The 24,594-nt window shown below is 42.3% G+C and overlaps 1 protein-coding gene across 1 annotated transcript in view; it reads right to left on the reverse strand.

Moving 5' to 3' along the window:
• The window catches only part of ESYT3 (extended synaptotagmin 3), a 40,083-nt gene that overhangs the window by 1,807 nt on the left and 13,682 nt on the right, over positions 1 to 24,594 (reverse strand). The window contains exons 5-20 of the mRNA XM_081006557.1: positions 22,029 to 22,095; positions 21,849 to 21,938; positions 18,905 to 18,960; positions 16,704 to 16,824; positions 15,862 to 16,023; positions 14,954 to 15,036; positions 13,668 to 13,716; positions 12,776 to 12,865; positions 12,300 to 12,362; positions 10,760 to 10,828; positions 9,683 to 9,748; positions 7,737 to 7,823; positions 6,084 to 6,233; positions 3,434 to 3,909; positions 2,153 to 2,251; positions 1,486 to 1,617 (exon numbers count right to left, since the gene is read on the reverse strand). Coding sequence (XP_080862683.1) covers positions 1,486 to 1,617; positions 2,153 to 2,251; positions 3,434 to 3,909; positions 6,084 to 6,233; positions 7,737 to 7,823; positions 9,683 to 9,748; positions 10,760 to 10,828; positions 12,300 to 12,362; positions 12,776 to 12,865; positions 13,668 to 13,716; positions 14,954 to 15,036; positions 15,862 to 16,023; positions 16,704 to 16,824; positions 18,905 to 18,960; positions 21,849 to 21,938; positions 22,029 to 22,095 — 1,860 coding nt within the window. The remainder of the gene's footprint in view (positions 1 to 1,485; positions 1,618 to 2,152; positions 2,252 to 3,433; positions 3,910 to 6,083; positions 6,234 to 7,736; positions 7,824 to 9,682; positions 9,749 to 10,759; positions 10,829 to 12,299; positions 12,363 to 12,775; positions 12,866 to 13,667; positions 13,717 to 14,953; positions 15,037 to 15,861; positions 16,024 to 16,703; positions 16,825 to 18,904; positions 18,961 to 21,848; positions 21,939 to 22,028; positions 22,096 to 24,594) is intronic.

Consider the following 24,594-nt stretch of genomic DNA (forward strand, 5'->3'; position numbering starts at 1 on the left):
AATTTTACGAAAAACTAAATAACCATTTCGCTCACTGGTCTTTGCACAGTGGGAATCATGATTTTAAAAAAAAATGTTTTAGTGATTTTTAAAAATAGATAACAATTACAAAAGCATTATGTTTTCTGAAGCCCAGGTTGATCAGAGACCACAATTAGGGGGTATGGTACTAGAATCTCAGATTTCCACTTTTTACCCACAAACTGAAACATTAAGACCGTGTGTGTGTATGTGTGTGCGTGTACACACTGCAGGCCAGTGCTACCTTTGACCCTTCTGGGTACTTCATGCAAAACAGAAAGATTACTCCATTTCAGAGGCACTCAGTGGACCATCTCCTTGTTACCTCTAAACCAGGTGTGCAGAACCTATGGCTTTTCACTTGCTGGACTCCCAAGGCCCATTAGTCCCAGGCAGCATGGTCAGGGGTGATGGGAAATGTAGTTCAGCAACAGCTGGAGGGCTAAAGGTTCCCCATCCCAACTCTAGACAGATGACCTTTTCCTGCTGAGTGTGCTGTAATCTCATGCTCAGAGCTGAAGATACCCAGCTGCTCAGGGGCCATGGACATAGCTCAGTCTGCACAGTGACAGTCTTCTGACAAAAGCCTAAGGCAGATCAATTTATCCTCTGCTTTCAGCACACGTTGCTTACCCATTAAGCATTCAGGATCATGAAAGCAAGCCTTTCTCAGAAGAGGGAAGCTGATATACAGAGGAGGGTTCATATTTTCTCTGTTCGAGCTGAGCAGCCTTGCTTTAATATTAGATGACAGAGGTCATTTGGTTTGGATCCTAATGAGGTTTCCACTTGTAGGAATGTTTTTAAATGATGCACTTTTAATTGTGTACAGGATAGAAATACATTTTTCAGATTCTTTGTGCTCCCTTGCAGATCTGCTCTGGAGGGTTAAAGGGGATCCCTCTAGAGCAGCAGGAGAGGGAGCTGGGAGAAATAAAATTTGCCTTATTCCTGAAATAATCCTCTGCTGAATCCCAGTCCTGCCCATGAATGAAAGTAGCCCTTCTGTTCACAGATGGCTAGCTGGGATCCAAGCCAGGGTCAGATTAATGTTCACTTAAAAATTGTGATGTGCAGGATTTTGGAGGCGTGCTACTCCTCTTTGCACGTAAAGAAACAAAATAACAAAATTCTGGTTATTTCAGATACTGTATACACAGGTTCTATATACCACATAAGAAGATCTACAAAAATTTTAAAGCACCTTCCTATAACAGATGTAACAAAAGCTTCGAAAAAGTGAGCAAAACCAAACAGGGAAACAAGATATAAGAAACTGCTCTTCACTTACAACATTTTCACCCAAACGATGACAGACTGCCACATCCAGTTCTCCCAGTAAAGGCATAACTTTAGCCAATGACATATTTAAAGGCTTGGGTGCAACTGCACATTTCTGGCAAATAAATAGCAGGTAAAACACACAGGGTCTTGACAAGAAAATTCCTTCCAGGTTTTACTTACTTTTCATCGTAGTGAGGATTCAGAGTTCTTTTCTTGACGGTAGTTCTTCTTCGCATTACCCATCTTTTGTCTGGGAGTAAGTAGATGCGGACATAGGGATGTGCTCCTTGCTGAGAGCAGGGCGTTAAATTCCTTTTGGGAAATGAGATACCATCCTTAGGATTAACAGGTGGGAAAATGGTTTATCTATAGTGTGTTAGGATTGTGTGTATGGGTGTGCCCACACTTGTTTTTCCTGCATCTGAAGAAGTTGTGAGAAAAGCAGATTAAGAAGTAAGAGGATTCTTTGTGCCTCCCAAGCTTTTCTGTAGATAGGGCTGCTGCTAATACAGTGCTTGAAGCCAGGCAGTTATTGGGCACAGCCAGGCTTGTCACTTCAGTACAAAGCATGCGGTCTACAATAAAGACCCAGTACCAAATGATGTGGCTGGACCTGGGCTGGCGTCAGTGGGTGGCAGACTGGTAAGACAGCCAGCAAGACCATGTTCGTAGCTGCATGTGATCCACTCCGTATCAGAAGGATGTAACAGGATGTTTGTAAATGTGAGCACACCTATGTAGCACATCCTGGTTGTGCCTACAGCAGAAAATTGTGCATACCAAAAATCAAGCCCTAAACAATTATCAATCACAGAAGACAAAGAGAAACAGCTCTCTCAGGTGTTACCTGCATGCATTGACCAGCACGATAAGAGACTGCCGTAGGGATGCATAGCGCACAGTGAGGTGAATCTCTCCCAGGGGCATTCCATCATAAAGTGTCCCACTGCAAGATAATGAATTACATTTAAACAAACAAACAAACAAACAAAACCTCCTCCAGAAGCTGAACACATGCTGCATAACTAAGATCCCTACTAACTTACACTAGTATATCTCATCCCCATAAGCTAAACCAACTATAAGTCATTCCCAAGAGAAGGAATTCTCTGTGCCAAGGAAGATGTATTTGATTCCAGCATCTCTTGGGGTCCATTTCACCTTGAGGTATGTTCTGAAAACTATTCAAATCAGAAAAATCTCTGTCACAGTAGTATAGATGCTAACCATGAAGTACAAAGAGCCTTCCATCAAAGAGACCTGGAATCCCAGCAGAAAGTAGAAGGTAGGTCAGCTGCCCAGGAGCAGCTACAGGCATCTAACCTGAGGGTTATTACTTTATTTCTATGGGGTCTGTGTGCCGACTGCTGGCCTTTCCAAGCCCTTTAGGGCTTGCCCACACTTTTGCTTGCCACTTTCCCCAGGAAAACCCGCTCTTTACTGTGGAATTGGAGCAAATGTCGATTTGCGAAAAACCCAACTGATGTTTAATCCAATTCTGCAGGAAAGAGTTGGTTTCTCCCAGGGAAAGTGGCGAGACAAGTGGAAGTGCATCCCTTCCTTTCCTGCTGCACTTAAACTTCCCTGAACTTATAACACATGTTGTATTGCTCTGATCTAAATGCATCTTGAGAAATAAAAGCCTCCCACAGATTTGGGTGATTCCAGAGGAAATTCTAATTAGGTCACTGAAGTATTGAAGATAGGTCATTGGAGACAAGTTTTTTTTTGTCATTTCTTTAACTTCCTGGATTTTCCTGGGAATGGGCTGGCATTCTGACAATGTTGTGTGGGTGTTGCAAAAGTTTTGCATGAGGCACCCCGGTGTCACAAACACATCTTTATCTTGGAACATGCTTAGAGAATCCTACACAGGAACACTTATGTACCTTGAAGGTAATGCAAGTCTCAAAACAAAGAAACACCACCCTCTAAAAATAAACTAACCTGCCTTAAGGAGTTCCTCTTACCCCTTTCTCAATACCATGAACAACAGGAAATAGCAACAGTAATGCTAGCTTAGAAGATTAGCATCTGCAGGCATGTCTTTTATTTTCCAAATGTGTGCAGAAACAAGTGTACAGCTCATGCTCAGTTTAGGCAAAAATTCACACCAAGGCAGACTTACTTATTGAGATCCAGATTGCTGCAAGTTACATCAAAGTTTGAAGCGGATATTGAGCCCAGAGATGCAATGCTGGGGGCAACCTGGAGTCTCTGCAGGGCTGGCAGCATACGGCGTGATGGGATGGTCTGCGCAGGTGTCAAGGATTTGGGGCGCAAGCCGCCTGTGCCGGCTTGCTCATTAATTCCAGCCACTGCCTCTATCACAATAGGCCCTGCCAATTTCTCATTTACATTAAGGTTAGCATTGCTCTCGCGTCGGTCACCTTGGGGGTCAGGCAGGCCTAAGTCGCTGCTACTCTCCTGAGGTGCTTTGGGCACTTCTACTTTTGGTGATGGTGGTGGAGGAGGAGGTGGAGGAGGTGGCAAATGTGTCTTGCCTTTGGGTTCATCCTGCTCAGTGGCAGGGATGGGAACTTGCTTCGAGGCATTAACCCCAGTATAGGTACTCTCTGGATCATGCTGCTGTATGTCCAAAGCCTGAAAAGAAAATGGGGGGAAAGAAAGAGTAAACAACATAGTCATAACCCAACATTAAGAGGCACTGGACAAGGAAGTAGAGTTTTGTCAACTTGATCTGCCGTTCTTCTCTGGTAGGGACTTTATCCTCAGATCAAGTTGATGGATTATGCCCAAATGGCTAAAATGGCCAGAAGAATCAGAAATCGGGAAGACCAAATTTTAATAAGGAATGGGGAAAATTTATAACTTATCTTAAAAACCATTGTAAACAGTTAAAATCGTTAGTAGGATTGGAATATCACTTGTAGTTTAATGGTGAATTTTGGACACAATGGAGAGGTAAAAGATTTGGATTATTATAAAAGATGCAGGAGGAAATGATTAAGAACAGGACCCACAAAGGGGAGGAGGGAAGTCCAAGAGATTCCTTGGAATCTTGTTTTTATGTTGTATGTTGGATATGTGACTGTAAATTTTTAATCTGAAAAACCAAATAAATAAATTAAAAATTAAAAAAGGAAGTAGTTTTGTCTTCCACTAACAAAGGATACTTCTAAAGTGCTCCAAATTCACAGTGGGAAAAGTTCTCTCTCTCTCTCTCTCTCTCATGCACATATATGCATTTTTCTCTCTCTATTAGTTGCATGAGACAAGGAGGAGGAGCTTGCCCTCTGGAATGAGCCTAGAAATCAGGAAAACTAGGGGCATGACCCTAACCGTAAAATACGTAGGAACAGCAAATATTCTCTTCTTAGGTACGAAGGAGAGAACATTTTAAACATTTCCTTAACGCCACTGAGTGTGTGCAGTTAAAACAGATACACAATTGGACCGCAGGTGTTTAAGTGCTGTTGGCTTTCAAGTCAATTCCCCAGTTGCTGATCTGTCTTGGGGAAGAATACAAAGCATCCATCTGCATCAGAGCACGGCATGTGCTTGAGATCATTATTTTGAAAATTGAAGGGAACTCTGTTCTAAACCACCTGGGTGCTTTTGGAAATCCTCGTATCCCATTTGTAGAACATGGAAAACAAAGTAGGTAAGTACTAACTGTGGTTGAATTCAAGGTAAGACATTATCATGCTTTTTACTGAAATGCTCCAGCCACTCCTAACCAAGCAGCTTTTTAGGCTTTTATTTTGCATTGGCCACAATATTATTCCCCACCTCCTATTATTATTATTTGGCCTTTGGAAATAATAAATTTAAGCCAGGCATGTGGTACCCATGATACGCTTGACCTTGGCAGTGGTGGCTAGTGTCCTTTGGGACTGACAGGGCAGGAAGCCGAATAGTAGCCAGAGCCAATGACAAGCAGAGACAACTAATTCTAGCCTTGCCCCCATCTTCTTCCTTGCTGAATTCTACAAGGGCAGCACAGAGACTAGTGAGGACTGGTCTGAGGCTGCTTACACACTATACCTTTAAAGAACATTCTTTCCCTCAAAGAATTCTGGGCACTGTAGTTTGTTAAGGGTGACTGGGAACTGTAACTCTGTGATGGGTAAACTAACCCATAATCCCACAATCTGATAAATATTCAGCATTTTAATCAAGTTACTTGTTTTAACTGGTTTTCAAATGTAGCAGTATTATTATATATATATATATTTATTTATTTATACCCCACCTTTTCCCTCAGCAGAACTCAAGGTGGTTTAAAGATAAAAACAAGAATTGAAAACCAGCCTGCTTATCCAGGACTATTGCTTGCATATCAATATGGACACCCAAGACCTACCCAATTACCTCTTTGAGGGGAAGCGGGGTTTCAAGAAGGAAGTTTCCCACAGGACCCATGAAGGGGCTTCTAACATGGCCCCTTCTAGGTATGCCTCCTAAATATTCCACCCACATAATTTAATAGATTCATCCGATGTAGAGATCAAGAGCTTGTTGTACACGCTTCTGATGGATTTGAATTCATATCAATTTGGCACGGAGCACAAATCTATACATGAAGTAAGTTTGGTTTCAGTATAGTTCTACAAGACAGAACTCATTGTGCCCCATGTCAATTAATCACCCGTTTTTGAAGTCTGAAGCAATGTATCTTAGGATGTAAACAGAGAGATTCCTGACAGCCACTGCAGAAAATTAATTAGTTTCAGGAAAGCACAACAAGTTCCTACAGGAAGAGATACAACAGAGAAGCGGGGAGGTGGAAGAAAGATGCAGAACCTTAAACTTACCCTCAACACAACTTTCAGCTTAATAGAGCTGTCCACACCAGAATGATCCAGTTGAAAGTTCTGTTCAAGTGTCATATCAGGATTTTTTAGTAAGTTGCCAAGAGATAACACAAAGGTCCCCAGGGCATTCTCCCGGTCCTTATCTTTTATCTAGAGGGGGCGGAAGCAAACAAGACAGTATGGTGAGTTATGATTGGTATGATGAGTTAGTTCCAACAATGTTTTAATCCTTTTACCAGTTGTTGAAAACTGCAGGAAGAGAGAGGGTGCTCTTGTGCTTGGGTCCTGCTTGCCGGTTTCCCACAAGCATCTGATTGGTCTGAGAGAAGAGGAACCTGGACTGGGTGGGCCACTGACCCGATTCAGCAGCATTCTTCTTACGTTGTTAAATCATTTGTAGCACCATTGCTGTGGCTCAGCAGTGATTAACCATTGAACAAGAAGGCATTTAAAAAAAAAAAAAAAATCACTAGATCAGCGTTTCCCAAACTTAGTCTCCAGCTGTTTTTGGACTAGAACTCCCACCATCGCTAGCTAGCAGTACCAGTGGTCGAGGATGGTGGGAGTTGTAGCAGCTGGGGACCCAAGGTTTGGGAAACGCTGATCTAGATTCATCACAAACTTTTTACTAAACTCCCCCCCCCAACTGGGATGTTTAAGGTATTTGTAGGAAATGTTCACATTTTTCTCCTCTCCCCCATTCCCCGCCAGAAGTTTATTGGATGGTGGAGGGCGGCATCTGATACCAAAAAATAGGCTATATTGGGGGAAGGGAGAAATGTGCAGATATCGAGGCAGCTGAAGAGTCAAAATTTACCCCAAAGGGCCACTTGAAGCCTCCTGTGGCTGTTTTGTGGGTGAGGGTTGTGTGTGTTTCTTACATGTATGAACTGTAGGTGTTTGCATGAAATATTAATGTTTTTACATGGTCTTTAATTCTATAATGTATTTAGGTAACAGGGACACTAGTGGCGCTGTGGGTTAAACCACAGAGCCTAGGACTTGCCGATCAGAAGGTGGCGGTTCGAATCCTCGCAACAGGGTGAGCTCCTAATGCTCGGTCCCTGCTCCTGCCAACCTAGCAGTTCGAAAGCACGTCAGAGTGCAAGTAGATAAATTGGTACCACTCCGGTGGGAAGGTAAACGGCGTTTCCGTGCGCTGCTCTGGTTCGCCAGAAGCAGCTTAGTCATTCTGGCCACATGACCCGGAAGCTGTACGCCAGCTCCCTCGGCCAATAAAGCGAGATGAGCACTGCAAGCCAGAGTCGGTCACGACTGGACCTAATGGTCAGGAGTCCCTTTACCTTTATCTTTATTTAGGTAACAAGCAACAAGTCATAATAATAATACACGAGCATCATATCATTGAATCTGAAGTCCCCATAGGAAGGCTGAATAATATCTTGACTGCATCTACAAAAATAAATAAATATGGTCCCTCCTTCCCTCAAAACCCAGTTGTCCCTTTCTCAGTAAAAATAATGACCACTTCTTTGAAGTCCCTTTGCAAAGCAGCAACAGGAGCTTATATACACAAGAGCACGTGTATACAGAGAAGAAACCCGTGCCAATTATTATTATATGGTCAAAGACCCATTAAGCATGAGCTCATGTTGTGCCACATGCTCATAAAGCAAGAGAGGGCCAACTGACCTCCAGATGAAGAGACTGCGATGGAGCGCTGTGGACGAAGAATGTGAAGGCCTGGCCCCACGCAGGATCCTTGGTGAAATTACAGGTCTGAAGGGTAAGAGAGAAAGAACGACATCCACACATTAGCTACAGAACACTTGACCAACAATTATTCCCAACCTAGCTGAGAGAAGGCCCCATTGAATAGGACATACTCCCAAGTAGCCGCGCATAGTTTTACTCTGCTAGAAACTGAAGAGCAGGAGGTTTTACAGGACAGTATACCAATTCAGAAGACAGTTCTACTGACTTCAACAGAACATGTTTTCAGGGATGTATAGGTTTTCCCTGTCTTAAGCACTACCATCTTACCCAAAAGGGACAAAACCCAACCCTTAAAAAGCCTCTTACCCAGTTCACTTTCTTTAAGTCAGACAAATAAACACACAGAACCAGTTAGGTGCCCTGTAGACTCCCCCCCACCCGTGACTCCCCACACGATCTGATGAATGTTAATGCTGAAATATGCCAGCTGAGTTATAATTGATTGTATCCGAAACTCTATAGAAGTAGGCACAGTTTCCACCTGTATGGAAAGGGAGTTCTCTGCTGCTTGTTGCAGCAGGTTTTGAAAACCACACCATAAATAGGCTAGCAGCCGATCCAGTCGGCCTAGATCAATTAAAGCTGGAGCTCAACATGGAACAAGAGAAAGTATTCCCTTCCACCGCCTGCTTAGGGCACAATAATTGACCACAGTAGAAGCAGCTACGAAGAAGAGCTCAAGGCTTGAAAGAACAGCCCAGACTCCTCCCTCTCCAACAGATTCATTGCCGGTGGCTTCAGTTAGCTAGTTGAAGCGGCAAGCCAAAGTACCTGTGTGCTAGCAGGCTTCCTCATGAGTAAAGAGGAAGATTGCTGTGGTCATGTCAAGCTACAAGCTTACCACAGGCAATTATTCTTAATGCAATGCTTGCGCTGAAATAGCAGGAACACTGTGGGAAAACCAAGTGCCTCACTAAGGATGTATTCATTAGCACTCAGTTGCATCACTGGCTCTCAGGACATAGCCCAAGAAAAACAGCTGGAGCAGACGTACACTTAAGAAATGAATTTTTGGGAAGGGGTGTAGCATCCATTTTGTAATCAGAGTGCCCAACTATATTAATACGACACAATGCATTATATTCATGACTTTTCCATACTAGCAGTTTTTAATGCAACAAAAACAGACAAATTGCCCCTCATTTGTTACAGTCCAGTTGCCTTTACCTTACTCAAGGGGGATCTCAAACCTTCCCCAGACTCTGTGTGCTCTATTTTGTTCCTGAGAAAGCAAAACCCTGCCCAAAGGTAGCAACTCAATGGCGACAGTTATAGAATATAACAGCACAAACACCACAGGTTTGGCTATTTTGACCAACAGTGTTATTGTTCAAACTCTGCTATGGGATTCTCAGAGCCACCTGGTTGGCCTTTTGGTTCGATAATCTAAAAAGATTCCCGTAAAAAGTTACTGGTGGATGCAAAAGTAGCCCAGTGTGCTAATTTTAGTTCCAAAATATGACTCTTGTCATTTCAAGAATCTTAGCTATTTATTTATTTTTAGTCAGAATGTCTCTTTGTTAAAAAAACAAAAAAACCAAACCCTTCATGTTGGCTGTATGCTCTTAAAAGAGGGCCCACCCTACCACATACAAAATAAATATTTACAACACAGCTGTGTAACTATTCCCACCAGCCCAAGCAATGCAGTCACTTCCACCCAGTAAGTGGGGACAGGACATCACACCACAGATATTTCATTGGGGCAGCACCTACAAAACACCAAAGTGTTGCTTTTTAATTATCCAAGAAGGTACACTTGTATCCAAGATATGCTACTGGAAAACCACACGTGCCCCATGAAGACAACTGTCCGTTCAAGTTTTTAAAAACAAAAAACCAGTAATTCTTACACCCCTTACCTTGCTTCTATGAGTTTTGTTGCCCACTGTGAGTAGGACAAAGGAAGAAGGTTCACGTTCCATCTTCTTTATTATTTAAATTTTTGAAAGAAAAGACAGTGTCAATAGCATCATGAATTCCAAAAGACAAGGAGGTGGATTGAACAGGGAGGCTGATGTTAGCTATTAAACATTGGGATTTCTGCAAGATCTAGGAAGGGACAGGAACCCTGTTCTGAGCAGAACTTTAATCATTAAAACAGTAATAATTATTAATAATAATTTATTATTTATACCCCGCCCATCTGGCTGGGTTTCCCCAGTACATTCTCCACAAAATGCAATGCAATACAGTGTTACACCCTGCATTTATTTCGCTGAGTGGAGTTAAGCCATACATGTTTGGAGCTAGAATTTGGGCATTATATGGTAAAGATAACCTCACAATTGCTGCTGCTGCTCTTGCAATGCAAGACTGTCGAGTTCATCCATTATAGCTGAAGCACAAAACAGCCACACGGCAAGTATAAATCAGAAGGCTACAACCAAGCTGCCAAATATGTCAAACACAACTCAAGTTTGCATTACAATGACAGATGCAGCACCATTTATGACTAGACAATTATGGTCTTGCTAGAGGTGTTCCAGTAGCTGGGAAAACTAATAATAGGAATAACCAATAACTATTGGATCAGGGCTGGTCCAAAAATAACAATGGCTAAGTTTTTGAAATAAAAACTTGCTCTTGTAGCACCACAAGGGCTAGAAACATGTTTCTGAATGCACTGAAGCAGAGACCACCCATGTATTTTACTGGGATCCATTGATCATAGGTAAGTGCTATGAATGTCTTGTGCATTGCCTAATCTGGGTTTAAACATTCCTCCTACATACTGCTCACCAGTTTAGCCTCACCTGCACCATCAACTACAGTGTCTCTGTTCTTCCTTGTGGTATGGGACACTGACATACCATTGAGAAACAAACATTAACCCCGTAGATGCAACATATTTTAGGGTTTTAGCCATGGCATCCATTCAGTAGGCTGGTTCAGCGCGTGTGCCCCTTTTGAGACACAGGGGACGCTGAAGCATTTACCTTGATGTATCTGTCTTTTCTATATTTCTTTGCTCCACAGTCACCATTGTAATATTCAAACTGATTTTTCTGTATTAGGGAAGATATTTAGGAAGGAATACAAAAACAACAGTTAGGTGTCGTACAGCAGCAGTTGATCGCTTGCCCCAGGTAGGCTCACCAAGGGTCAACCTTGATGTCATTTCAGCACCAAGGATATTTTCCTTCTAAAGCCTTCCATCAAAGTTGGTCTGTTTTTATCCTGGCTGTTAGGTTTTATGCTGCTCTTATTATTCTACTGTGTTTTAAAGAATATACATGCTTGTTTTTATTATGTTTTCCGATTTTGGAAGACACCCTTGAAATCTGATTGACAGGCAGGGTATAGATCCCTGTAACAAACAGAAGTAGTGTAGGATTAGGCTATGGACACGAAAGAAGAAAAGAACAGGATATTGCTGCCAGCAAAGGGAATCCCAGAAAATAGCAAATCACCTAGCAGGAAAAGAAGTCCTTGCTTCCTTCTCAAAAACAAAGGCTGTTTTTGCTTTGTTTTCAGTTCTAAGGCTAACATGGGTCAGAAGCTAATTTTACTGAAAGTAGATTAGCAGCATACATAATTGTGAACAAGGGCTTAATCTCAAATCTAGCAACAGACAAGGAATTCAATTCAGTTTGCATTTAAAGGTGAAACTTTCAAATTTGCATTTTCTGAAACAACGTGAGAACTGAAATGCAGCTAGCCTTCGAAAGTTGCACTCCTTGGAATTTTGAGGTGCAGTTTTCCTACCAAACGATGTTTGCCAACATAACACATCGGGTAAAATGGTGCATAAAATGAATTTATTAGTGAAAATGCATAAGGCATATTATTAGGGGAAATTTGCATTGAAATGCTTATGAATTTTCGTGATTTTTTTTTAAATCACAAACTTCTGCAGAAGTGTGGAGAACTGAATTTAAGACTGTAAAAAGGTGAAACTGAAAGAACTGAAGCTGACAAATCGTTCCATTCTAGGGAGGGAAGACTTTTCAGCCAGCTAAATTCTGAACTTTCTTTCCCTCACTCCATCCCCTAAACAGGTGAATCCCTCCCTCATGGAGCCTTCGCAGAATGCTTGGTCTTATTCATTTTGTTGTTTGAAATATCAACTGCCGCTTTTATTTTTAAAAACCCATCAGTTCACTTTTGGAAGTCACAGATGTGTATACTCGTCAATCACCTCCTTTCTGAAATAGAAGTTTTCAGAACCTGGAAGGCATTAGCAAAGTTGTGGATTCTAGTTTCCAGATAACACAATTATTATCTCAGCTAAACTGGGATGCTTGGCACCAAAGCAGCAGCATTCGGTGCACACCAGAAATGGGAAACTGTGGCTGCCCAGGTGTTGTTGAACAGCAACTCCAACCATCCCTGGGCCAAATGACAATTGGTATCCAACCACATCTAGAGGCCCACAGGTCCTCCATCTCTGCCACTGCATCATGAGCATGCAGACACTAGCAATTGCATTGTGTGCAGCTGGTCAGTTTGAAAGTGTTGTTCCATCAGTTTACTCACAGGAAGATTGAAAGCCCTGTCCAAATACACAATGAGAATTGCTGTGGCAAAACCATTCTTGTCCTGTGGGAGGGAAATGAAATCCAAAATAAGACAAGAGCTTTTTTGATATCCTCACATGCAAAGCTGGTCTTGCGAACAGAGTTACTGTTACTGTTACTATTCATCTGCCATGTGGCTGGGCAGGGGAACAATCTGGATGCAAATACTAAAATGGGTTGACCACAAGCTGCAGCCTTGCCCTAAACAATGAGCCACTTCCAAAATGTCCATGCCATTGATTGACTGTCCAGTCAATGCACAGGGCTTCCTTAGCCCTTAGCTAAGGAAGGGCTTTAAATGCAGCCACCACAAGAAATGGTTGAATTATGTAGCTAGCAAAGTACACACAGGCACAGAATGGAACTTGGATCTTTTCAATCAACTTGCGGCAAGTATCTCACTTCAGCCAACTCCGATCTCTCAGAAAAACTCACCTCGCAAAGTTTCTCTTGATTGGTGACCAGAGAAAACCACTCAACCTTTAAATGCACATGTCCACTTGCAATCTTGCTTAAGGGGAACCACTTTGTAAAGAAAGAAAAAGCACATCAGTGTCATAAATGCACATTAACCTGCAAGTGTGTCATGAATTGTGCACCAAGGGGAACTGAAGTGGCAGAACCAGCCATTTATCTTTAGTGCTTTATGGGGCTGAGTCTATCCGAGGTACACTTTAAAACCCTGATGTGCTTAAACTGCATTTTTATTGCTGGAATGGTGAGGTCCATAACAGACTCTGCTCCAATAAAGAGGCCCAGCTTGAAAATACATAGGGTACTTAATTCTCCTGATTAATTGACAAGCACCTGCAGCTTTAACCTTTTCTGTCATGGTCCTTTGGTACTGCAGGACAACAACCGTGTGTTCCTTGCCTGCCTTTTACACATCAGCAAATTGCTCTCAGGTCAAAAGAGCCTCAAGATTATAAGTCTTCAAATGACTTCATCCTACAGCTAGCAGTATTTGGGCTATGATTTTAGTATTTTTACCCTAATTTAAAGTTGTATTGCAAAACAGTTCCTACCCCCAACTTGCACATGTGTGTGCATACACACAGAGTTATAGGCATCTAATGAAATAGGTTCTGGCCCAAGAAAGTTTATGTCAGACCCTATTTGTTGATCTACTCTTTGTAGCTTTTGTAATCTTCCATCAGCTGTTTTGTTCCAACACTTAAGATATTCGATGATAGTCGTGAGAACTCAAGTGATTTAAATCATCCCTATGGATCATTAAAATTTCGTAAAACTTCAAAGCCTATCGCAAAATCTGCACACTTTCAAGAAACATTATAAAATGAAGAGTTAACGTGAGAACACATTTTACCTCATCAACAACTCTGTCTTTCATCACATCTGCAAGGTTTATAAGCAGGCTGTAAAAAGACAGAAGAAGAATAAGATGTTTAGGGACTGTAGTATCTTTCCTTGCTTCTATGAGTTATAAACAGACCATGTATTGATGTTCCTGGTGTTCACATCTCCTCACCTGCATCAATTATGAATGGGTTGTGCTTTTTGATCAACAGAATCCTCTGTTCTAATGTAGTACAGAGGCACACAGAACAGAGGTGCAGAAAAACAATCCCTTTAGTATCATGGAATATTTAGCCTCCTCCCCACCATTTCCAACTGTGTGGCTACATTGCCTTAGAAATGTCCAGTGGCTCTTACAGATTCTAATCATCTATTGTTCACCAGGAAGCTTTGCAGTCCTTAAGATGAAGTCAGAAACAGCAAGGTTTGAGGGTGCTCCTTAAATCAAACAAGAACTGAGATAGTTGCTTGTTATATAAATTGGTAGGTCCATGCATCCCCAATCCATAGGAATTAGAACTGGCTCAGACAATGAACAGTTCCTTGTCTCAGGTAGGGATGGAGGAGGAATTTGTTTGGACTGCTTTATGAAGCATCTTGACAGTCCTGAACTTGCTTGTGGATTCAAACACAGCACCTGACGAAATCATGCACTTCTCTGAATTTTGCAATGTAGTTTTGAGTGTACTCCAGAAAGTACACACAAATATACATATTTTATAGTTAAAATGTGTATTTACTGGGAATTGAAAAGTATGCATTTTGCAGGTGCCAGGCTGCAGCATTCTACACAAGTAGCAATTTCTGAAACAACCTCAAGGGTAGCCGCATGTAGAGGGCTTTGCAATTGTTCAGTGTAGTTTGCCAAGCTACTCCTGTCTAGGAATGAAATATTACTTTTAAACTTACCAATGTGTTTAAAAAGGAAAAGGTATAACTGTACTGAGACTATACCACTGCAGAATGCAGATAGAGCAAATGTATGTCAGAATGCTTTCCCTTGCACTTTTATACACACACACACACACACACACATATATATAAAACAAACTAGCATGTCAGGGGGAGGAATTTAACTATTCTCTATCCTCTAGCCGTTGATGGCAGAATGCTTTTGAAGCAGGAAAGTATTGCAATCTGCAGTTTCCCCACCTGAATTCAGAAATGGTATAGCCCATGGAGGGTTGTACCCTGGCACTTTTCTTTTAATACTAATCACACTTTTGCTGCAGGAGGGGCAGAAAGAGATAAAGCAGAAGGTTGCACAGATGAAAGAGGAAAATTTATATCCATCACCTGCCCAGAAAGTCATCTTTATCGGGATCTTCATCATACAGGTCTACCTCTAGATCCTGACCAGGTATCTCATGAACAACAAACTGTAGGGGGAGAGAGTGTGTGTTAAAGTAACAGAATATTGTACAGCTATTTTTCTCGAAATGCAGTTGCAAGCCTTCCTATTATTCTGAAGCTTGCAGAAAGCGAACTTTCCTGTTTACCAAGCACAATCCAGCAGAAGTGGGGAAGATGCCGAAATGCCTCCGTGCCCTTTCATGATGCTCAGTTAAAATCAGAAAGGTACATGATTTCCCATCTTGTAACTCAGGAATGGGGAGCCATTTTTAGCTTGATGGTCGCCTTCTCTTTTGGACAATCTTCTTAGGGCAATGTGCCATAGGCAAAAACGGGCAGAGTGGTGAGTGTAAATTATCTTTGTAGGGAAGGCAAATTTCTGCACCCACTCACTCACTCACCTTTATAGTCTCCATTCAGGCACACATTAGCAGAGTTCACACACCCATTCCAGCCAAGCACAAAAGTGGATGCAATGGGGGGCTAAGGGGCTGGGGCCTTTGGAGAGTCTCATGGGCCAGGTAAAGAGACTTGGAGGGCCACACCTGGTGCCTAGACCCTTGATGAAGCTTAATGAGGGCCTTGCTCATTAAAGCCTTGCTACACAATTCAAGCAAACAAATGTTGGTTAAGGAGTCAGTAGTGAAATATTTCACAGGGAACTTTCCCCATCTATTCCACTTCAATTTTACTTACTCATATAAGTAGTGATCTGTCTTCTTCCAAAGGTAAGGCTTTTTTATTTTATTTAACTACCTTCTAGAATTCTAGAATTCTGTCTAGAATTCTGAACAAGGAGAGAGCACTGCATTCCAGCTTATTGCTAGTAAGAGTTCAAGGAGAAACATCACCTCAAACATTTCGTTCCAGATGGGGTTCAGGTTCCTGTGCACTGTCTTGCTTCGGAATTGCACCTGACCAACCCTCAGAAGAGCATACGGGTCCGATTTCCCAAGGAAATTGTCCATTTGGACAAGATTTTCAGCTTCTTGTAGGTACACTCTTATTACTCCCTTGGAGAGCAAAACAAAAACACAGAGAAACATTAAAAAATACCGTATATACTTAGAATCCTCACTAGATGCCTACATTATAAAAGGCTACGATTAAGAAAACCTTATAAACACAGCAGTAAAAAACATGCCTGCTGTCTATCACTACGGAAGCTGGTTAATGAAATTTGACGAGGGTTAGCTTTTTACTAAAATAATCCACCAGAGTTTTTACTGGAGACTCATTCCCAGCCTGCCATGTTCTCTCTTTGTACCTCCCCATGAGGAAAGAATCAAGTGGTGGGTAAGAGCAAATGCAAACCAGAGGTATAGTACAACTCTTTCAGTAGGGATTCCATCGCACACACCAGCAAGTTCAGGTTGCACAATTTAAAGCCAATATGAAGTTCTTACGAAACATGCCCAGCTTGCTCCCAGAATTGCAACTTTTGTGACAAGGAAAGAGAAAATACCATGGAAATTGCTGCAATATTGTGTAGCCCCCACCCCCCTCAAACAAATTGGAGTGAATGCTCTTTAAATAGCCAGCACCGTCTCATCTCCCTGCAAACAAAGCAGGACAATCTGTCCCTTGCCTGAAGGCGACTTGGGCAAAGGGGCTAGAGGACAATGCTTGTTTAGAGAGTGCTCTTACTCCCTGAGCCAAGACTTAAAGAACACCATTCTCAGACACGACTCACGTATGGAATAGGGAACTTCAAGCGAGAAATGTCAATGTTCTTTTTCAGTGGGATGGTGATTCTGTTTGGCAACACCAACCGGGCAGCAATGAGATCTTGAATCAAGGTATCTGAAAATGAACTGAAAGAGGAAAAACCACACATTTTTTATTATTATTATGTTGTTGTTGTTGTTGTTGTTGTTGTTGTTATTTTATTATTATTATTATTTTAAAAAATGCTTTGTACAGCAGCTGTGCTTAAGGCAGACTTATCTTTTTTTTTTTTAATAATTTTTTATTAAAGTTTTAAACGAACAAAAAAGAAAAACAACACACACAAAAAACAATACAAAACTTAACAATATAAACACAAAACAATTAATAACGAACTCTCTTTTCCATTACCAATTTTAAGTCACTTATTTTCTGGACTTCCTCATATCTCCCTCTTTTGTATTCCAATCCACATTTATTTATCCAGCAGTTTCTTTTCCACTTTTTTAATCCCAATCTTTAATTTAATAAAATGTTAAAATATATAACTTCAACTCTTTTAAACCTAATCCTTGATCTTAATATCCTGTAACTTTAAAGTTTTCCCTTTTAAAATCAAATTTCCATTTCTTTAAACGTCTTTAATCTTAATCTTTAATCTTAATCTATCCTTAACTTTAACCTATGCAGCTGGAAACCACTTATTTTCAGTCCAACATCCCTCTAACATTCCTTAATTTTGCAGTGTTTCTGAAGATAGTCTTTGAATTTCTTCCAGTCTTCCTCCATCAACTCTTCTCCCTGGTCACGGATTCTGCCAGTCATTTCCGCCAATTCCATATAGTCCATAAGTTTCATCTGCCATTCCTCCAGCGTGGGAAGTTCTTGTGTCTTCCAATACTTTGCGATGAGTATTCTTGCTGCTGTTGTTGCATACATAAAGAAAGTTCTATCCTTCTTTAACACCATTTGGCCCACTATGCCCAGGAGAAAGGCCTCTGGTTTCTTAGGGAAGGTATACTTAAATACCTTTTTTAATTCATTATATATCATTTCCCAGAAAGCCTTAATCTTTGGGCACGTCCACCAAAGGTGAAAAAATGTACCTTCAATTTCTTTACATTTCCAACATTTGTTATCGGGCAAGTGATAGATTTTCGCAAGCTTGACTGGGGTTATGTACCACCTGTATATCATTTTCATAATATTCTCTCTTAAGGCATTACATGCCGTAAATTTCATACCTGTAGTCCATAACTGTTCCCAGTCAGCAAACATAATGTTATGACCAACGTCCTGTGCCCATTTAATCATAGCCGATTTTACCGTTTCATCTTGAGTATTCCATTTCAGCAGCAAGTTATACATTCTTGACAAATTCTTAGTATTGGGTTCTAACAATTCTGTTTCTAATTTGGATCTTTCCACCTGGAAGCCAATTTTCCTGTCCAATTTAAATACCTCCATTATTTGATAATAATGAAGCCAGTCTCGCACTTTGTTTTTTAGTTTTTCAAAACTCTGCAATTTCAGGCTATCTCCGTCTTGTTCCAAAATTTCCCAATATTTCGGCCATTTGACCTCCATATTGACCTTTTTCAAGGCTTTCGCTTCCATTGGTGACAGCCTTAAGGCAGACTTATCAGGCTCAAAGCCACAGCTACAAAGTTGATTGTCTTGCCACAAATAACCCAGAAGAGGAATGGGTGTATGTGTCCTGGTTAAATCTGACATGCTTGGGATTTCTTTGGCTTCAGCAGGAAAAAAGAAAATCATATTGGCTCATGCTGGAGGAACTCTAGGGTAGGCTTTGCCAACCTAGTGCCGTGGACTGTCATTAAAAAAATCTCATTACAAAGCCAAATATCTGAATGCCCACGATATTAAATCTGAGAAAAGTTACAAAGCAAGCTAATAAATCCTACAAGCGCAACTGTGGCAAAATATATTCTTATCCTTCCCCACCATTTGAGAAGAGTTCATATATTTTCTGGGATGTCAAAAAGTAACAGAGGCATTCCATGTGGTGGGCAGAGAGACACTCTGCATACCTACAGCCACTAGTATGGAACAGCTGCCATACAGAAGGGGGTGTCATAAATGGCCTTCATTTTGGAGACTGTAATGTGTGAATTGGTCCCAACACGACTCTGACATCTCTGGCACATCACCTTCCTTCAGATACAAGCCTTTTCCTTAGGATGATGGAAACAAGTGAACATTTACCTAATGCCTGGAGCATCTAAGAGGTTCGTCAGTCCTGCCCAACTGATTTCCAAATGCTATATTAGGAATTAAAAGAGAGAGGGAGGGAGAGGGAGAAACCACAAGTTTAGCCACAGGAACAGACATGTATTTACTTATAAACAAAGAAATCTGTAGAATACAGAACTGGCAAACAGTAGGGACCAAATTAGGAGCAAATTAATTCCATTTGTCTCTAATGTGTGGGCATGTCAGTTAGGTATGAGAGCTGCGCCGTGTGGTAATTCTGACTGAGTTCAGATTACTCACAAACACTGAAGGCTTAGAGAGTCATGCAGCCCTAACTCAGGCCTATTATAAAGAAATTGTGGCTGCTACTGTGAGTTCCACAAGCAAAGAATTAGCACACACATCGTGGAAGCCTCAGGGCAACAATGTGCTTGAGAAGGAGACGAACTTGAGGCTTGCCATACTGTCTGGATCCTTCCCATATATTTGTTCAGTGTGCGTCAACTTTCTCAACTCCATTAGGCATGCCTAAGTCAGGGTGGTATTTTGCAGCACAATAAATCGCAATGCAGTTTCCAAAGCCAGCAATATGAGTTCTGGAACTGGTTAACCTGTATTTTAAATTGGTTTAAACTGGGTTCCCCCTCCTTTTCCCCCATTATGTTTTTACTTTGATTTTATTGGTGTTAGCTGCCCTGAGCCTGGCTCTGGCTGGGGAGCGTGGGTTATAAATAAAATTTATTATTATTATTATTATTATTATTATTATTATTATTTACTGAGGACTCATCCAGACTTCCTTTTATGCCGCGTTTCTAGGCACAGATCCATGCTTTAAAGCTCTGTGTCCGTGTTAAAGAGCAGGCTTTCCTGGGGGAAGCTACAGTCCCACCCCCCTCTAAAAGGCACTCAGACGTGGAGCTTAAAAGTGAAGACTTGTGCTTTCACCAGACGTGGTCCCTCCAGATGCTGTCCAGACATGGTCTAAATAATTAACAAATTCCAGAACTTTTTAGAAATGGCATTATCATTCGAAACCTACGTACCATAAGGCATTTTGCTTTTCTTACCTAACAGAAAACACCACAGCCCTAAGAGAAGAATTTAAGCTTTCTTCCTAGAAGCAGCCCTACCATGCAGCCATAAGTACCGTATTTTTCGCTCTACAGGACGCACCCGACCATAGGACGTACCTTGTTTTAGAGGGGGAGAACAAGAAAAAAAAATCTCCCCCTCTCTGTGCAGCGCCCCTTCAGCGAAGCGGCAGGAGAAACGGAGCCCCTTCCATTTCTCCTCCCGCTTAGCTGAAGGGGCGCTGCGCCTTAGCTGAAGGGGCACCTACCCTTCAGCGAAAGGAACCCGAAGCCTCTGGAGTGTAGCGGGAGCTCCCGCTGTGCTCCGGAGGCTTCAGGCGGCTATCTTTGAAGCCTGGAGAGCGAGAGGGGTCGGTGCGCACCGAATCCTCTCACTCTCCAGGCTTCAGCAGAAGGCATCCCAAAGCCTCCGGAGCGCGGCGGGAGCTCCCGCCGTGCTCTGGAGGCTTCAGGCGGTTATCTGGAGAGCGAGAGGGGTCGGTGCACACCGACCCCTCTCGCTCTCCAGATAGCCTCGGGTTCCTTTTGCTTGTGGGGCTGGCGGTGGGGAAAGCCGAGCTTCCCTCACTGCCAGCCCCGGGGAGCAGCAGGAAGGCTGTGTGCAGCCTTCCCGCTGCTCCCCGACCTGCACTTTGGGGAAAGCCACCGCCAGCCCCAAAGTGCAGGTCGGGGAGCAGTGGGAAGGCTGCACGCAGCCTTCCCACTGCTCCCTGAGCTTATCGGGGCTGACAAGGGAAGCCCGAGTTCACCCCCCCAGCCCCAGGGACCACACATTCGCTCCATAAGACGCACAGACATTTCCCCTTAGATTTTAAGAGGAAAAAGGTGCGTCTTATGGAGTGAAAAATACGGCACAGTGGTGCCTCGCAAGACGAAATTAATCCGTTCCGCGAGTGTCTTCGTCTAGCGGTTTTTTCGTCTTGCGAAGCAACCCTATTAGCGGCTTAGCGGATTAGCGGTTTAGCAGCTATTAAAGGCTTAGCGGCTTAGCTGCTAAAAGGCTATTAGCGGCTTAGCGGCTTAGAAAAAGGGGGGGGGAGCGGGAAAAAAATCTCAAGACTCGCAAGACATTTTCGTCTTGCGAAGCAAGCCCATACGGAAATTCGTCCTGCGAAGCAACTCAAAAACGGAAAACCCTTTCGTCTAGCGGGTTTTCCGTCTTGCGAGGCATTCGTCTTGCGGGGCACCACTGTATATAGTAGGGGAGCTACTGGAGCAATTGCCCCGGGTGCAAATTTTTTAGAGGCGCGCCCCAGCCCAAGAAGGCATGCACACTGCTCCACGACAGCAGCAGCACTGAATGGAGGCGCTGGTTAGGGGGTGCAATACTTGTCTTAGGGGACACAATACTTTCCTTGCCCCGGGTACTGGCAACCCATGCTATGCCACTGCATGCAGCAGGGCGAAGTCACCACCCTGAGTGAGTGCCTTTCTTTCTGGAGAGAGGGGCACTATTGAACTTTATTTCAGCCAGCAAAATGCACTGAGCCAGAAATGATCTTTCTGAGACTAAGCAAAATGAGAACAAGCCTCAATGATTTAATGACCCCTGCAGAAGGAGATCAAAGGCTGTCACCCTATTCATACTTAGTACTAAGGGCAAGCCCCTTTCAACACAATAGCATTTGCCTCTAAGGAATGTGTATGGGATTAAGGTTGTACATTATGCCCTCCCCTCCCCTCCCTTCCCCATCTTGCACCTCTGTTTTAATTGCCACCTTTTCCACAGTGCAGCAAAAAGCTCACAAGCATTTGGAAAAGGTCTGTTGATTATCTTTACTTTGTGCCTCCTTTAAGTGACACGCTGACCAATATGTAAATTAAAAGCAGAAATATACTCCAGACTAGAATTCATAACTTACAGGTTTCTGGATGAAAAACAAGGTTACAGCACCAATGAAAGGTGGATCTGTCAGCAGGGGCTCCAGTATCACTCGCAATGTCCCATACAACTACAAAAGGCAAGGAAACCACATTTAGTGTAATGTTTTCAGCCGCTCACACCATTTAGTAAACTGCAAGTAAAGTGCAACTATACATACCTGTATTCCTTTCATTCCTGCTTTGAACTTGGACAATTCCATGTGAATTTCACAGTCACCTATATAACTGAGAAAGGGTTCAAATTAGCATGTCACTAATCTTCAAGGAAAAAACCCCTTGAAATACAGAATACCAAATGCCCTTCTCATTGTCCTAAGCGGCTTTCCTTAGCTGCAAGTCACCTGATTACAAAATCAAGAAGGAAACCCAGTTTCAAGCTCCCTGTAAACAAGGAGACAAAGATTTTCCAAGCGGGGCTGGCCCACCTGCTTTGGGCGGCAGGATCAGCAGATCCAAACTCCAAGGAATGCATCACCTTCTGTGGCTACTATTAATGTTTGATGTTTTATTATTATTTTTATATGTGTTGGAAGCCACCCAGAGTGGCTGGGGCAACCCAGCCAGATGGGCGGGGTATAAATAAATAAAATATTATATTATTACCGCTGCTGCTGCCCTGTGGCATGCACTGGAGTGGCATCTAGGCAAGTAGGAGGTGCTGCTGGTTTCTTCCCACCCTTGTTCCCACTGTAGATCTTTATCCCTGCCTTGTTCCAGATGTAGATCGTCACTCATTCCTTCTTGCCTGGGGACACACCATACTGCGGTCCACCTCAAGTGCCAAAATGTCTTGGGCCAGCCATGTGCCCAGGCAAATACATTTTATAAGGTTCCCGAACAAATATGTTTTACAGTTTGCTCACCTGTCATAGGCAGCTGGCAGCTGCTTAGAAAAGTCAATTTATCTCTCAGATATTTGCTACTACTTCTTACTATGCTTCTTAGAAACCATAGCTTCCCCCACCCATTGTTTGGATTGTAAGAAAGCAAAACACATCTAAATAAACATAGGTCTCAAGATTAGCTTTATGCCACTGGTTAGGGGGCAACAGACTTGCATGCATCTTTTTCTCATCTTTAGAGAGAGACTGATCAAAGCACATATTTGTACCAGACTAGTCTCACAGCTTCAGATCAGATGAACAGTTAGTACATATGAAACATATAAGGTTAGCAAGTGACTAAACGCAGCTATCCTACACTCTGGATCTCTCAAGTTCAATCCAATTGAATTTGATGAGATTCGAATCCGCAAAGACATACACACAATAATCAGGCTGCAAAATTTCTTTTCATTTTCCAGTTATTTGCAGCTATACAAGTCTAGAACTGAGAGGTACCAGAACTGTTCAGATTTTATGTTCAGTACTGAAAGGAGGTTTAGAATTAAACACCTGCTTAGGAAAGGAAACTGATGAGGAACCTGTGTCCTTCCAGATGTTTTTGGACTCTATTAGCTCCAGCCTGCATAGCCAACGGTCAGGGATGATGGGAACTGGAGGATGCAACATTTGGGGGAAATCACAGGTTCCAGAGAACCATAGCTGAAGACTACTGCAAACAAGAGTGCAAAAAACTACTATTTTAAGAAATCTATAATTTTTGTAGGGGCATTGCAACAAGTGATTTGCACATGAAACTTTGGGAGGCTTTGAAGACGATCGCCAGCTGGCTAAAATACTTGATCAAAAATAGCATTTAACGTGTCTGCTCATGATTAAAAGAGCTTCAGGAAACCATTTCAGAAAACTATTCTGCGCCTACTGAGAAGTGTGATTAAGTCCCTTGCTGCCAGACAAATATCTAACTGGGGTATCATCACATGGGGTGCTGTGGCCTCCAAACATCAGATGAAAGACAAACATACATCTGCAGAGTGTTCACACACAAGTTTCTTTTTTTTCTTTCATGCGCAAGAAAAAAATGTCATGTGTGAAGCCCCAAGTTGTAACGCAAACTGTGTAACTGGGTTTAAACTTAGAAGTACAAAAGACGACAATAAATATGTTCAGTTTGCCTTGAAATCATACTACTGCATTTACATTTTCAACCTTTGCTCCACAGCCACAATTGGGGTCTAAAGGTAATTTTATGTGTCCCTTCTGAATTAAAAAGCACACATTAAATACTGTGTGACTCCTATAGCAGCCAGAAAGGCATACCAAAGCAAACCTCAGTTTAGCCAAAACTCACATGTCACAGAATCTCCAGAGTGTTAATCTAAACTTGCACATCCCTGTGTGAGCTGCATCCCTATGCATCTTTCCAAAGGTTTCAGCATGTATGTCACATCCTGCTCCATACCAAACTGGTTCTTTGATGATAACATGCTTATTCAGCTCCTGCAACTCTCACCCACAAATATGGAGCCCTTCTCAAGCATGCAGCATGATGCTGCGACAGCCAACAAGGGCTAAGCTACATTTCCCTCAACACACCCTGCCCAATTTGACAAATCTAGCGGGAGAACCTTTGCACAGCCAATCCACCCATCAGCCAAAGACTAGCTTCCTTGTGGTTTGAGATGTTTTATGTTAGATCTTTTAAACAAAAACATTGTATACACAATATTTTCAGGAGCAATGTATATATACAAAGCTCTATTACCAAAACCAGAGGGAGGCAAATTTAGGCTGTGTACACATTACCATTGACTCTGGCTCCATTACATTGAGATTAGACACAATCCATATCTATCCTGATATTTTAGGGAAACTTCCATTC

Source organism: Podarcis pityusensis (assembly GCF_964106645.2).
Source record: "Podarcis pityusensis genome assembly, chromosome: 1".
NCBI lineage: Eukaryota > Metazoa > Chordata > Lepidosauria > Squamata > Lacertidae > Podarcis > Podarcis pityusensis.